The sequence below is a fragment of the Halictus rubicundus genome, chromosome 6 (genome assembly GCF_050948215.1).
Source record: "Halictus rubicundus isolate RS-2024b chromosome 6, iyHalRubi1_principal, whole genome shotgun sequence".
Classification (NCBI taxonomy): domain Eukaryota; kingdom Metazoa; phylum Arthropoda; class Insecta; order Hymenoptera; family Halictidae; genus Halictus; species Halictus rubicundus.
In genome coordinates, this window is record NC_135154.1 from 17,670,788 (window position 1) to 17,681,760 (window position 10,973).

A 10,973-nucleotide genomic window follows, 5' to 3' on the forward strand; every position below is an offset into this window, starting at 1 on the left:
CGTCCTCTTCCACAGAAAGCATGCACTGTGTCGCAGACTTAGTGAAGTATGTCGATACTGTGAAGTCCTGTAGCATAGAATCAAGCGGTTTTCTGATCTCTTCTGTAATTGGTAACTCATCCGTGTCCCTATATGGGCGCACGAAACGCAACTAAAATGGCAATCTAGTAGAATTCCCCTAAAAGTGGGGCAAGTTTAGCGTCACCTGTACCAATCGAGGGAAAATTAGTATTTGATATTTTGTTGCTCCAAACATGATATCTGACAAGTGAAAGCCAGATTCCTTTATTATTGCCAATTTATATTACATTTCCATCGGGACGCGCGGTTTAATCGCAGCGATCATGGTACGTGATTTTATTTGCATTTTTCCATGGAACACACCGAAATATTTCATGTGTATGTTTAACGTGTTGTGAGTTTTTTAAACGGTTCTCCACGAGCCTCAGTAGTCAATACTCTATTCAGTTGATATTTAAAGTACTGATGTTTTAAAAGGTGGATTGAAATTTTAGGACAATGATGCAGCTGCACTACAAAATTTGGAACACCTGATGACTGAATTCTTCTCACCGGAGACAAACAATGAACGAAAACGTACGATCGAAAGGAATTTCCAGGAGTTCGCTGGGCAAATTAACTCCTGGCGGCCCTGTCTACATTTTTTATCCTCCACCAATAATCATTACGTTAGCATGTTTGCTCTATCCACCCTAGAGGTACATGTTCCTGTATTTATAAATTCTTAATGTTGTTGATTCACTATCTTCAAAGGAAATATTGTTGCAGACAACAATCGGAAGATGGTGGCCAATTCTTCTGTGGGAGGACAGAGCTCTCATGAGATCCACTTTGTACACATTGTCGTTAGAGAGAGGTGTTGCCCCTTTTGTAAGAAATAAAGTAGTCAAATTAGTCGTAGACATTGCAAGACACGACTGGCCACACTTTTATCCAGATTTTTACTCGAATATCTTACAGGTTTGTAGATGTATTAGCGCCTAATAAGATTCATTGATAACAAAGCTAGCAATCAAAATCTATTAACAATACCAGTTATATCAAGACTGTTTTGTATTACTAATTCTTATTATATATTAATAGTTGTTAGGTCACAAACATACCAGGCTACTAGGACTTATTTACTTGAGAACAGCCTCAGAGGAACTGGCGACACCAAGGGAAGACTTGCCTATGCAGAGGAAGAATGAGTTGTTTAGGTTACTCTGTGCACAAGTGCCTTTGACTTTGGATACCCTCACAAGTATTATTTCATTTGGAATTTTACTTCGCTGTTTATACAAGGCGTGAGACTTAATACTATCTTTCCTGTTCAGTACTCCTGAAAGAAACAACAAAGCTACAAAGCCGGTCTGGTACTGTTACACCGCCTCCTTCACCCACCAGTGGTCAGACCATAGCACCCGTGAGAGCTATTTTAGATGTTGAAGGACTTGCCACAGGAACCAGTGACGTCTGCATAGCTACATTAGACGTATTGGCTCATATGTTCAGTTGGATCGAATTATCAGAACATATCTCGACGAATCTACTTGATGCAATTTTTACCTGTGCTAGGTACCACGAAGCAATGGTAGGATTTCGATACGATAAATAGTTTAATACTTTAATCACCGCCAAATATGTGTTTCCGGTAGTTCAAGTGTTAACACTACATTAGAACTCGAAATTGTCGGGTAACCCATCGGGACGGGTCGAGTCGAGTCGGTTCTCGAAATTTTCGGGATTCCCGAGAATATTCAGGATTCTCGAGAATGATCTCAAATAATCTCGAGGAATATTATTCCCGAGGATTTCGGGTTTTCGCACACCTCTAGTTAATAAAGCCTATGGACCTTCCAGCTAATTATATGGTTTATCAACAGAATGGCAAACAGATAGAGTTGGCTGTGCAGGCTGTGACCACGATAAACGAGCTTTTATATCGACCATTATATTCCCCAGATGTGACTGATAGATTGTTAGTAGAAATATTCCAAAATGGAGTAACATTATTCCAGTATATGGAACGTTTAGATTCCATAGATGAAAGGTATCTAGTTGTATACGCAAATACTTTCGTGTGGAATTACATTTTAATGATGTTGTTTGATATTTTCAGTTACATGGAGAAACTGACAGAATACTTGCAATTATTCGTAACGAATCATTTGAAAAGAGTTGAATCGTGTCCTAAGTTTCCTGTGAACACGTTGTTAGAAGTCTTATGTCATCACACATTCCAACAATGCTCAACAGTGAACGGATATCTACGATGTTTGGACGTTTGGACCACTCTTTTAGAAAGTACTCAATCCAGATATGCACCGATAGCATTAGCTCTTGCCGAGCGAGTGGTGCAAAAGATGAGTTTCAAACTCAACTCGCGCACATTGAAAGACCTTGACACCGAAGGTCTAGATGAAAATGTAAATAACTTTCTCGATACGTTTCGAGATTACGTATTCTCAATACGTATTCATTGAAAATTGTTATTTCAGGAAGAAACCGAATGGCAACATTTTCTGAGATGCAACGTAGAGTGTCTAGCAAAAGTCGCAGAAATTTGTCCCATTCCAGTATTCACGTTACTGGTAAAATCCAAGATATAATTGATAGGTAGATGAATTCATTTGAATTTAGAATTTTTAACTCCGATGAATTTTCTAGTACCGTTCGTGGAGAGAGGGATTAGCAATATTCGGAGAACTAGGTGCTGCCATAGCCAACAACCAGGTAATTTTGTTAAATGAATCGGAAGCTGCCAATGTGCACGCTCATCTGCGTGACTTAGCCTCCTCTACTCAAGCGTTAGCCAGATTATATTCTCTCTTTCTTGGTGAGTTCAGCGTCAAAAGTACGATAGCACTGAGTTGTACAAAAACAATGGTCTTTTTTCTGTCAACAGGAGATGAGCATAGTATCGATCAGTCATTAGCGGAAGAGGTAGTGTCGCAAACATTGGACGCGTGTAAATTTGCCAAAGCCAACCAATTGTATAAAGCATCGTTGCAACCGGCTGTAATTGTGATAGATCTTATAGAAGTGTAAGTAACGTTTAACATCTTTAAAAAATTCTGCAAGTTGAAAATTGGACTTTTTTTTTTCAATTTATATTGCCAGGCATTCCCAGTTACTAGCATCTCTTCAAGCCTGGTGCCATTGGATAGTGAACAGGCCGGAGAAGACCAAGGAGTCGCTATGCCAAAGTTGCATTGACTCGTGTATCTTAGCGTTAGACTATACAACCTTCTGTGATAATCCTCCACCGGCGAGTCTCACTCATGCTGCCACACATCTTTTCCAAAGCATCACGGCGATTTTGAAACCAGTTTTGTGGGACGAGCCTGTATTTAGAAATTTAATTACCATGGTAACGTACCCGTTCTTGAAACCCGACACGATAAAAGTATTGCGGAGGGCATTGGTAAATGCAATTGTTCTGCCGCACGGCGATGGAAGTATCAGAGAAAGACTATTAAGTAAGTAGAGATGTATAATCAATTAATTGACGGAATGAATAATACTGTGATTGGGCCAGGTACCATGGTGTCGACGTTGTCTACACCTCTGGGCTCGGAGAACCAACCAGTACCTTCGGAATCGACGATTGCGATAACAGTAGTGCCATTAACCCAGCTGATAGAAGACTGTTCTTCGTCGTCTACGACGATTAAAAAAATGTTACACTCTTGTTTGGGATCAACGATCAACCGAATTTTAGAGCTGTTGCCATATATGATAAGATGTCAAAGTATATGCGAGATTTTACTCAGCTTCTTGCATTCAGTATTCTCAGTATTACAACTGGGCCCTGAGTTTACTCAAAATGCGGTTCAGGGGATGCTGCATATTTACACTAGGTAAGTGATCCAAGTTCATTAAATCGAATGATGTATGGAAATGTATGTCACGTGTTTGCAGAGAGAATATATCTGCTGGACCCGCGTTAGACCAGTTATTAGAGATTTTAATATTGGTTGTGTCGGCGCCCAGTAAGGCATTTAAGGCATTTGTACCTTCGGTGACCAATTTGTGTTTGGGACAAGTATGGCCGGCGGTTGGAAATGATCTCAGCGCGCATCCGGACACCACACTTGTTTTATTAAAATTGTTCCATAGGTATTGCCTCAAATTTCTAAACATTAGATCAGTGTAAAGGTTCGTACCCGATTCCGTATTAAAATACAACAAGGAATCAGGCACGAACTTTTGCACTGTCCTAATATTATATCGTCAGCAATGATAATAGAATTGTAATTAATGTAACTCTTCAGTATTCTAATGCACCGATGGCAGTACTTCTACAACACCTCCGTTCTACGAACTCTTGGTCACACGGACGAGGAAGAGTCCGTCGAACACAAGGAAGAACTGGTCGCCATCTTAGAAGCTTTCGGCCAAGCCCTTCTTCAACCTGACGTGAACATATTCCGACAAAGTTTACAGAGCCTTGAACAGTTGAACGTCCGATGGCGACTTTACCAGAGAGCAGTGTTCAAGGTACATTTGCTGGAGAGGTTCTTGATGGCGTTATTCACCGTCCTATTCCAACAGTGAGTCAACAAATTTACGTTTATATTGATACTACATTATACCAGCTTCTTACCATTGTTTGTATCGTAGGTCCCATAATTTATTAGCAGACGAGATCGCTGCAGCCATTCATAGTTTAGCTTCTGTGAACATAACATGGTTCTTCGGACACTTCTTACCAACGTTTTTAACAGGTTGCGAAGGAGTAGATGATATGCAAAAAGCTACATTGTTAGGGAACTTCGATAAGTCCACGGTAAGTTAAATTAGAAGACATTTTCTTCCGATTTTTGTGTCCACTATTTTATTTAAGTCTGTGAAATGTTCGTAGGATCAACCGACATTGACAAGATCAGTACTCCAATTGATTTCCGATCTAAGATGTTACCAATTTTGGCGACCCGGTTGAACGAACTGCATTCCAGTGAAGGGACCGATTACATTGATACGATGATAAAGTGATTTCAACCAGTTGTAAAAAGTTTCGACGCATCAACGTTTTTGAACGAATCTCCATTCTTTGTACCTAGTTACGAATATCGAGCGTTTTTCTACTGTGCAATGGAAATGGACGAGGCGTTTTCAAAATTGACGATCACTCCGTGGGAACCATTGCCGTATTGTGATGTTAACATCGTTACGGAGTAAACCACGATCTTTTTTACATTTCAGTTGCCATCCACGTACTTCCTACTCTTCGGTATGTTTCGAACAAATTTTACCGAGACTGTTCTTTCGATGAATAAAAAAAAAAAAAGAAAAAGAAAAATAATACGAACACGCGCGAATGAATTTTCTATTATAAATATTAAATGTCTATTCACATCGTTGTCGAAATAACATTGTAATTAAAGTGTAATGTACAAGACGAACGATGGGATCAATTGTTTTCTCAAAGTGTTTGTTGCTTTTCACTTATCACATCCCTACTCCTCTTCTTGATAAGCGGCATCGCGTTGATAACCCCGAGATTTTTGCACCGTACTGCATACACGGAGCAGCTAGCCAAGAACCGACAATGTTTCGTTTATTCTCGAGAAGCAATAGTCACGTTACCAAAGTACAAATGGCGAGGTACATGGTAACTGATCCCAATTATGGGTTTTTGAAGGAGTTGGGCCTCACCACGGAGAATCCAGGACTTTATGACGGACGGTGGGGAGGATCCGGAAAGGTATTTGAAATATCCATATTTTTCGGCCACTTGTTAACATACAGTTGTCACGCAGGTAATAGAATCGATTTCGCCATCGACCGGCAAAGTGATAGCGAAAGTCAGGACCTCGACACCACAGGAAGTTAGCAACGCTATTACAGAAGCACGTAAGGCATGGCCACAGTGGGCATCATTGCCGGCTCCAACAAGAGGAGAGATTGTGAGACAAATTGGAGATGAACTGAGGAACAACTTGAAACCCTTGGGACGGCTAGTGTCCCTGGAAATGGGTAATTTCTCTTCTTTCATTAACCCCTAGCACTCGAACGGCAACTCCGAGACGCTATTAAAAATTCCTATTCCGTATTTAACAAATTACTTATAATCATAAGGTACTATACTAGTTTCATATATATACAAGGAAAAAATGTAGAATGGAAATATTTTTGGTCGGAAGAAACGTTTGGTTTTCGAGTTAAAATATCTCAGAGTGCAAAGGATTAATCTGTCTGAAATTTTAATTGTGGTAATTGTTTAGGAAAGATATTGCCAGAAGGTATTGGTGAGGTGCAAGAGTTTATTGATATATGCGATTATGCTGTCGGCTTATCTAGAACGCTACCTGGCAGTATATTTCCATCAGAGAGAAAGAATCATGCTCTCATGGAGAAATGGAATCCCCTTGGTGTCGTGGGAGTCATTTCTGCGTTCAATTTCCCGGTTGCGGTGAGTACCATGAACTCATATTATTAAAAATAATAGACAATGGAACTTAACGAGACAAGGAATGTTTCTTTAGGTATACGGTTGGAATAGTGCGATTGCGATGGTTTGTGGTAACACTATGGTCTGGAAAGGAGCATTGACTACTCCGTTAGTGTCTATCGCAACTACTAAAATTATCACTGGTGTTTTGGAGAGAAATGGTATACCAGGATCGGTTGCATCGTTGGTTACAGGTGGACCGGATGTTGGTGAAACTATAGTCGAGGACACGCGGTGAGTTTAATAACATATCACTCGTGTAGGAGAGGCGTGAGGTATGCTGGTGTGCGTGAGGTTCGCCTGCGGTAAGAATGCTGTGTGTGTGTGTACAAAAGTGTCCGTTGACCCCCGCTAATCTTACGATCAACGGTCAACGTTAAAAAAAAACACGATCGACGGAGGTCGCGTGGTCGAACGCGGAGAACGCAGTCTTTTGACGAACCGTGTCCGAGAAGTATTTGGCCTAATTCAGACACGGCGGAAACCGCGCGGTTCTTATTTACATTAGCGTCTTCATATTTGTTTACTGGGATGCAGATGGACCGCAGGAAACAAAAACCGCGCGGTTCAGTTGTTGGGCGGATTCCGCGCGTTTACGATGTGTTGCGACACCGAATTGTTTATCGATGAAGTGGAGAAAAGTCCAGCGATATGGGATATTCAATGTGCTGATTATTCCAATAGTCTATAAAAACTTTATCGACATTCTCAAATAGTTGAAGAATTTCGGCTCAAAATTTCTTAGTTTGGAATATAGAGTTACAAATAGGCCATGTGAGGGCCGATCGCTTAGTATCGGATGCACCGAATACTGCCTTTCCCTATTCTTTTTTCTGGTTTTTTTGTGGAGCATCCACAAACATATTGCGTCTTCAACTTCCATGTTAATCCTGCATATCCGAACGGTCGCCGCCTCTTTCTGAACAACTATCAATTTTTGGTCGGAAACGCGCGGATTCCGCCGTGTCTGAACTAGGCCTTTATGTAAGCTCTAAGCGCTATTAAATAATTGTTATTCCTCCCAAGACATTCCTCTCTTACACTCGTAAAAATTTATTTCTTAACACTGTCTACTGTGTCCAGTGTACCGTTGGTTTCGTTTACTGGAAGCACTAATGTGGGGAAAAAAGTGGCTCTGAAGGTTCAGGAACGATTCGGAAAATTTCTGTTGGAGTTGGGAGGCAACAACGCGTTGATAGGTACGTTGACAAATTACCAAACAATAAATTTATAATAATTTGCTCGTGTCCGCCGTTATCAGTCGCCCAAGATGCAGATCTGGAAATGGCAGTGAGAGCAGCGGTGTTTTCGTGCGTCGGCACAGCGGGACAAAGATGCACAACTACCAGAAGATTAATTATTCACAAGAAGATCAAAGATGAATTTCTCGGTAAGCTCAGTTAAAAATTAGTGACAGCTATTGCGAGGACGTTGCTTTAAAGAAGTTAAATTCTCTAGGAAAATTGAAGAAAGCATACGAGAGCATTTTAGAGCGGATAGGCGATCCTCTAGAGAACAACACTTTGTACGGACCGTTGCACAATCAACATGCAGTTGACAAATACAAGGTAGATGCAGAAAATGATCCCACATTTCAACAGCAAATGCAACATTACTTTTTTTCAGAAAGCTATCGACAGTGCCGTGAAGAGCGGAGGTAAAATTGAATTCGGTGGGAAGCAGATAGACAGACCGGGCTTTTACGTGGAGCCAACGATCATTTCCGGTTTGTCGTCCGACGCTGAAATAGTTCAGACCGAAACGTTCGCGCCGATAGTTTACATCTTCGAGGCAAATTCTTTGGAAGATGCTGTGGCTCTCAACAATGGCGTGAAGCAGGGTCTAAGCAGTTCTCTGTTCACCAAGAGCATAGAAAATATGTTCCGGGTAAGCGGATGATATAATATAATTTATATCTTTTTCTGGCTAAAGGTGCTAATTATACTAATTTTTCGGCGCAGTGGATTGGTCCCCATGGCTCTGACTGCGGAATAGTGAATGTCAACATCGGAACAAGCGGTGCAGAGATTGGCGGTGCATTTGGAGGGGAGAAAGCGACTGGAGGTGGTCGCGAGAGTGGCAGCGATGCATGGAAACACTACATGCGGCGTGCAACGATCACGATCAATTACGGAAATGATTTGCCATTGGCTCAGGGCATCAAGTTCGAATAGTCCGTGCTCCAGTCTCTTGAAAATATTCAACGGTTTAATTCGAATCGTATAAAATCGACTTGAACATCCATAGTGACTTTCTTATGGAATTTGTACGCTTTCGGCAGGTCGTATCTCAGTTCCGCAATGACTTTCCCTTTCGCGTCGAACTGTGCCGCTTTTTGGAGCACGTAATTGCGCGTGCTCGTTTTGTGCAATGAGTAGACGGCGTTTGACGCGAGTTTCGTGGCGACCTCCAGAAACTTCATGTCCATCCCCGCGTTGCGTTTCGTCCCGAACGGTGGATTCATCACCACCGTATCAAAGTATTTCTCAAATTTCCCTACAATGCAATTGTCCGAAAACATATTTGTGATATTAAAAATATAAATTGAACGTTATTACTCTGTGCATACCTGGTAGATACTGAAGTACATCGCATTGTACAACTTCCACGAACAGCTCTAAGTCGCTACAATTTCTAGAATGAATCTGAAGTGCGTCAGTATCTACTTCGAAGCCGACAACGTGGCATGCCCCTAGCATCTGTGCTCCAAGGGACAAGACACCGCATCCGCATCCTAAATCAGCCACTGCACGACCTTCTATGTCATCGAATTGGGTCTGCGCGGTGTACAACATGCGGGACGCGATATGCGCACTTGTGCAGTACTGTTCGAGCAATATTTTCGGTTTCTCGAAACCGTCCAGCTGCTGCAAATATTCCTCTAACTCGCGAAGTTGTATGCTAGCCATTTCAGTTACGTTGTTCTCTGATCTCGCGAAAGTTATACTTAAAAAATTATTTAACCCCTTTCCAGAGTCCCTATTGTGTTATTTACAAATGCAGTCTTCTTAAACATTTACTATTTGCGAATGTATGTACGTAAGCTAACTATCTCATTTAGCATCGAATCTGGGTAAAACAGGTAAAATCAAATTGCCAAAGGAGGAGTCCTGGGTCACAAAGTATCCCGATGATGCAGCATGGGCACTGTGTAAGGCTGCCCTTTGCGATGCGCTCATTGCAATGCCATCGGTGGGTTGCGTCGAAGGCTGGAGAAAAATATACAATCGAACAAACTTAAAAACAGGGGAAACGAGTATAATAAAAATAAAAAAATAATCTTTTTGTGTGGGAAAAATTTGTGTTACTATGAATTAACATTACGAAAAGTATGTTACCAAATTAGAAGGAGATCCTGCTGGTGCAAGCGCTACAGAAGTGTTCAGGGTCGGTGCTACACCTTGTTTCAACAGCATTTGCTTTTTCAGTTGCAATTCCTCTAAGATTTTCCTGTTTTGCAATTCTACAACCAATCCAAGTAAAGTCATCGCTTCATATTTAGAAAAATCGTAAAATCACGAATCATGGTACCTCTTGAATTCGATTGTGAAAAAGCCATGAAAAACTTAGGTTCCCGTTCCTCGAATAGGCAAACCTTTATGAACGCGTGCGGTTTATTGAGGGGCCAAAAATGCGAAACAGTCTCTGCTGATGTTTCGTTTCACTATTTTGGAAAAATATATTCGCGGTTGCTTGCTCGAAGAGAATGTTGTAGATATCTCAACAATGTTTACGTTTTGAAGTAATCGTGCGTTACCTTAACCTCATCAAAATAATCAACTCAAAAAAGATCACTGAACGAACCATTTGTGATATATGACAACACGTGTATGTTTTCGTTTGAATTCTTGAATCTCTGCGATATCGGTACTCGAGTAATGGTTCGGTATTATTTTATAAACAATTTCTATGGCTTTATCGTGAAGCGGACGTATACTTCTCCAGATTCGTTCTATCCTATATAGGTTACATATGTGGCGGACATGATTCTCCTTCTAAAGCCATAGAGTATTGAACTCTTTCAGATAAAACTTACGTTAAAATTTTGTAAGTTCATGTTCACAAATTGGATAACCTCGAAACACTACTTAGGCCCTAATTAGTGATGGGCATTATCGACTAAATTCAACTATCGACTAATTACTATTTAGTTACTACATACTATCGAATATTTAGTCGATAGTTTTTAGTCGACTGAAATTTCGTTTTAGTGGTTACGTCTAGATTGCGGGCTATAGTCTATGCGTACGTATAGATCTCATTTCTCACTCACTCTTACAGCACTGTAGTGCAGTGCTCACTCAGTATTATAGGCACAGTAAGAGTAAATATACCAGACTGTGGTGCAGGAATCTGAATTCACCATTATTTTTATAAATTTCTTACTCCATAATTTAAATTCCAAAAATACAAGGTGTGAACAAGTTTTTTATTTTAACAATAAAATATGAAAAAAATAAAAATAAAAATATGAATATGAATAAAATATTGAATTAGTATTGAAATATCTATTACA

The 10,973-nt window shown here is 40.5% G+C and overlaps 4 protein-coding genes across 4 annotated transcripts; 2 read left to right on the plus strand and 2 right to left on the minus strand.

Annotated features, from left to right (window-relative positions):
• Positions 1-170: 170 nt before the first annotated feature.
• Ebo (exportin ellipsoid body open) lies at positions 171-5,408 on the plus strand. The gene is made up of 16 exons (XM_076789078.1): positions 171-347; positions 516-719; positions 790-981; positions 1,105-1,264; positions 1,338-1,594; positions 1,887-2,053; positions 2,123-2,429; positions 2,502-2,594; positions 2,671-2,839; positions 2,909-3,047; positions 3,124-3,482; positions 3,542-3,863; positions 3,925-4,122; positions 4,278-4,556; positions 4,627-4,792; positions 4,868-5,408. The coding sequence occupies exons 1-16, from the start codon at positions 345-347 to the stop codon at positions 4,943-4,945; spliced, it is 3,093 nt and encodes a 1,030-aa protein (XP_076645193.1). The 5' UTR covers positions 171-344; the 3' UTR covers positions 4,946-5,408.
• Aldh7a1 (aldehyde dehydrogenase 7 family member A1) lies at positions 5,270-8,701 on the plus strand. The gene is made up of 9 exons (XM_076789079.1): positions 5,270-5,710; positions 5,766-5,982; positions 6,231-6,418; positions 6,492-6,691; positions 7,541-7,656; positions 7,719-7,847; positions 7,916-8,025; positions 8,084-8,344; positions 8,419-8,701. The coding sequence occupies exons 1-9, from the start codon at positions 5,411-5,413 to the stop codon at positions 8,629-8,631; spliced, it is 1,734 nt and encodes a 577-aa protein (XP_076645194.1). The 5' UTR covers positions 5,270-5,410; the 3' UTR covers positions 8,632-8,701.
• Positions 8,644-9,642, minus strand: LOC143354778 (rRNA N(6)-adenosine-methyltransferase Mettl5-like). Its single transcript, XM_076789081.1, has 3 exons — positions 9,507-9,642; positions 9,027-9,383; positions 8,644-8,953 (listed from the first exon to the last, which is right to left on the minus strand). The coding sequence occupies exons 2-3, from the start codon at positions 9,364-9,366 to the stop codon at positions 8,658-8,660; spliced, it is 636 nt and encodes a 211-aa protein (XP_076645196.1). The 5' UTR covers positions 9,367-9,383; positions 9,507-9,642; the 3' UTR covers positions 8,644-8,657.
• Positions 9,511-10,549, minus strand: LOC143354779 (SOSS complex subunit C-like). The gene is made up of 3 exons (XM_076789082.1): positions 9,989-10,549; positions 9,796-9,920; positions 9,511-9,666 (listed from the first exon to the last, which is right to left on the minus strand). Exons 1-3 carry the CDS (start codon positions 10,014-10,016, stop codon positions 9,511-9,513), a joined length of 309 nt encoding a protein of 102 aa, XP_076645197.1. The 5' UTR covers positions 10,017-10,549.
• Positions 10,550-10,973: the final 424 nt, after the last annotated feature.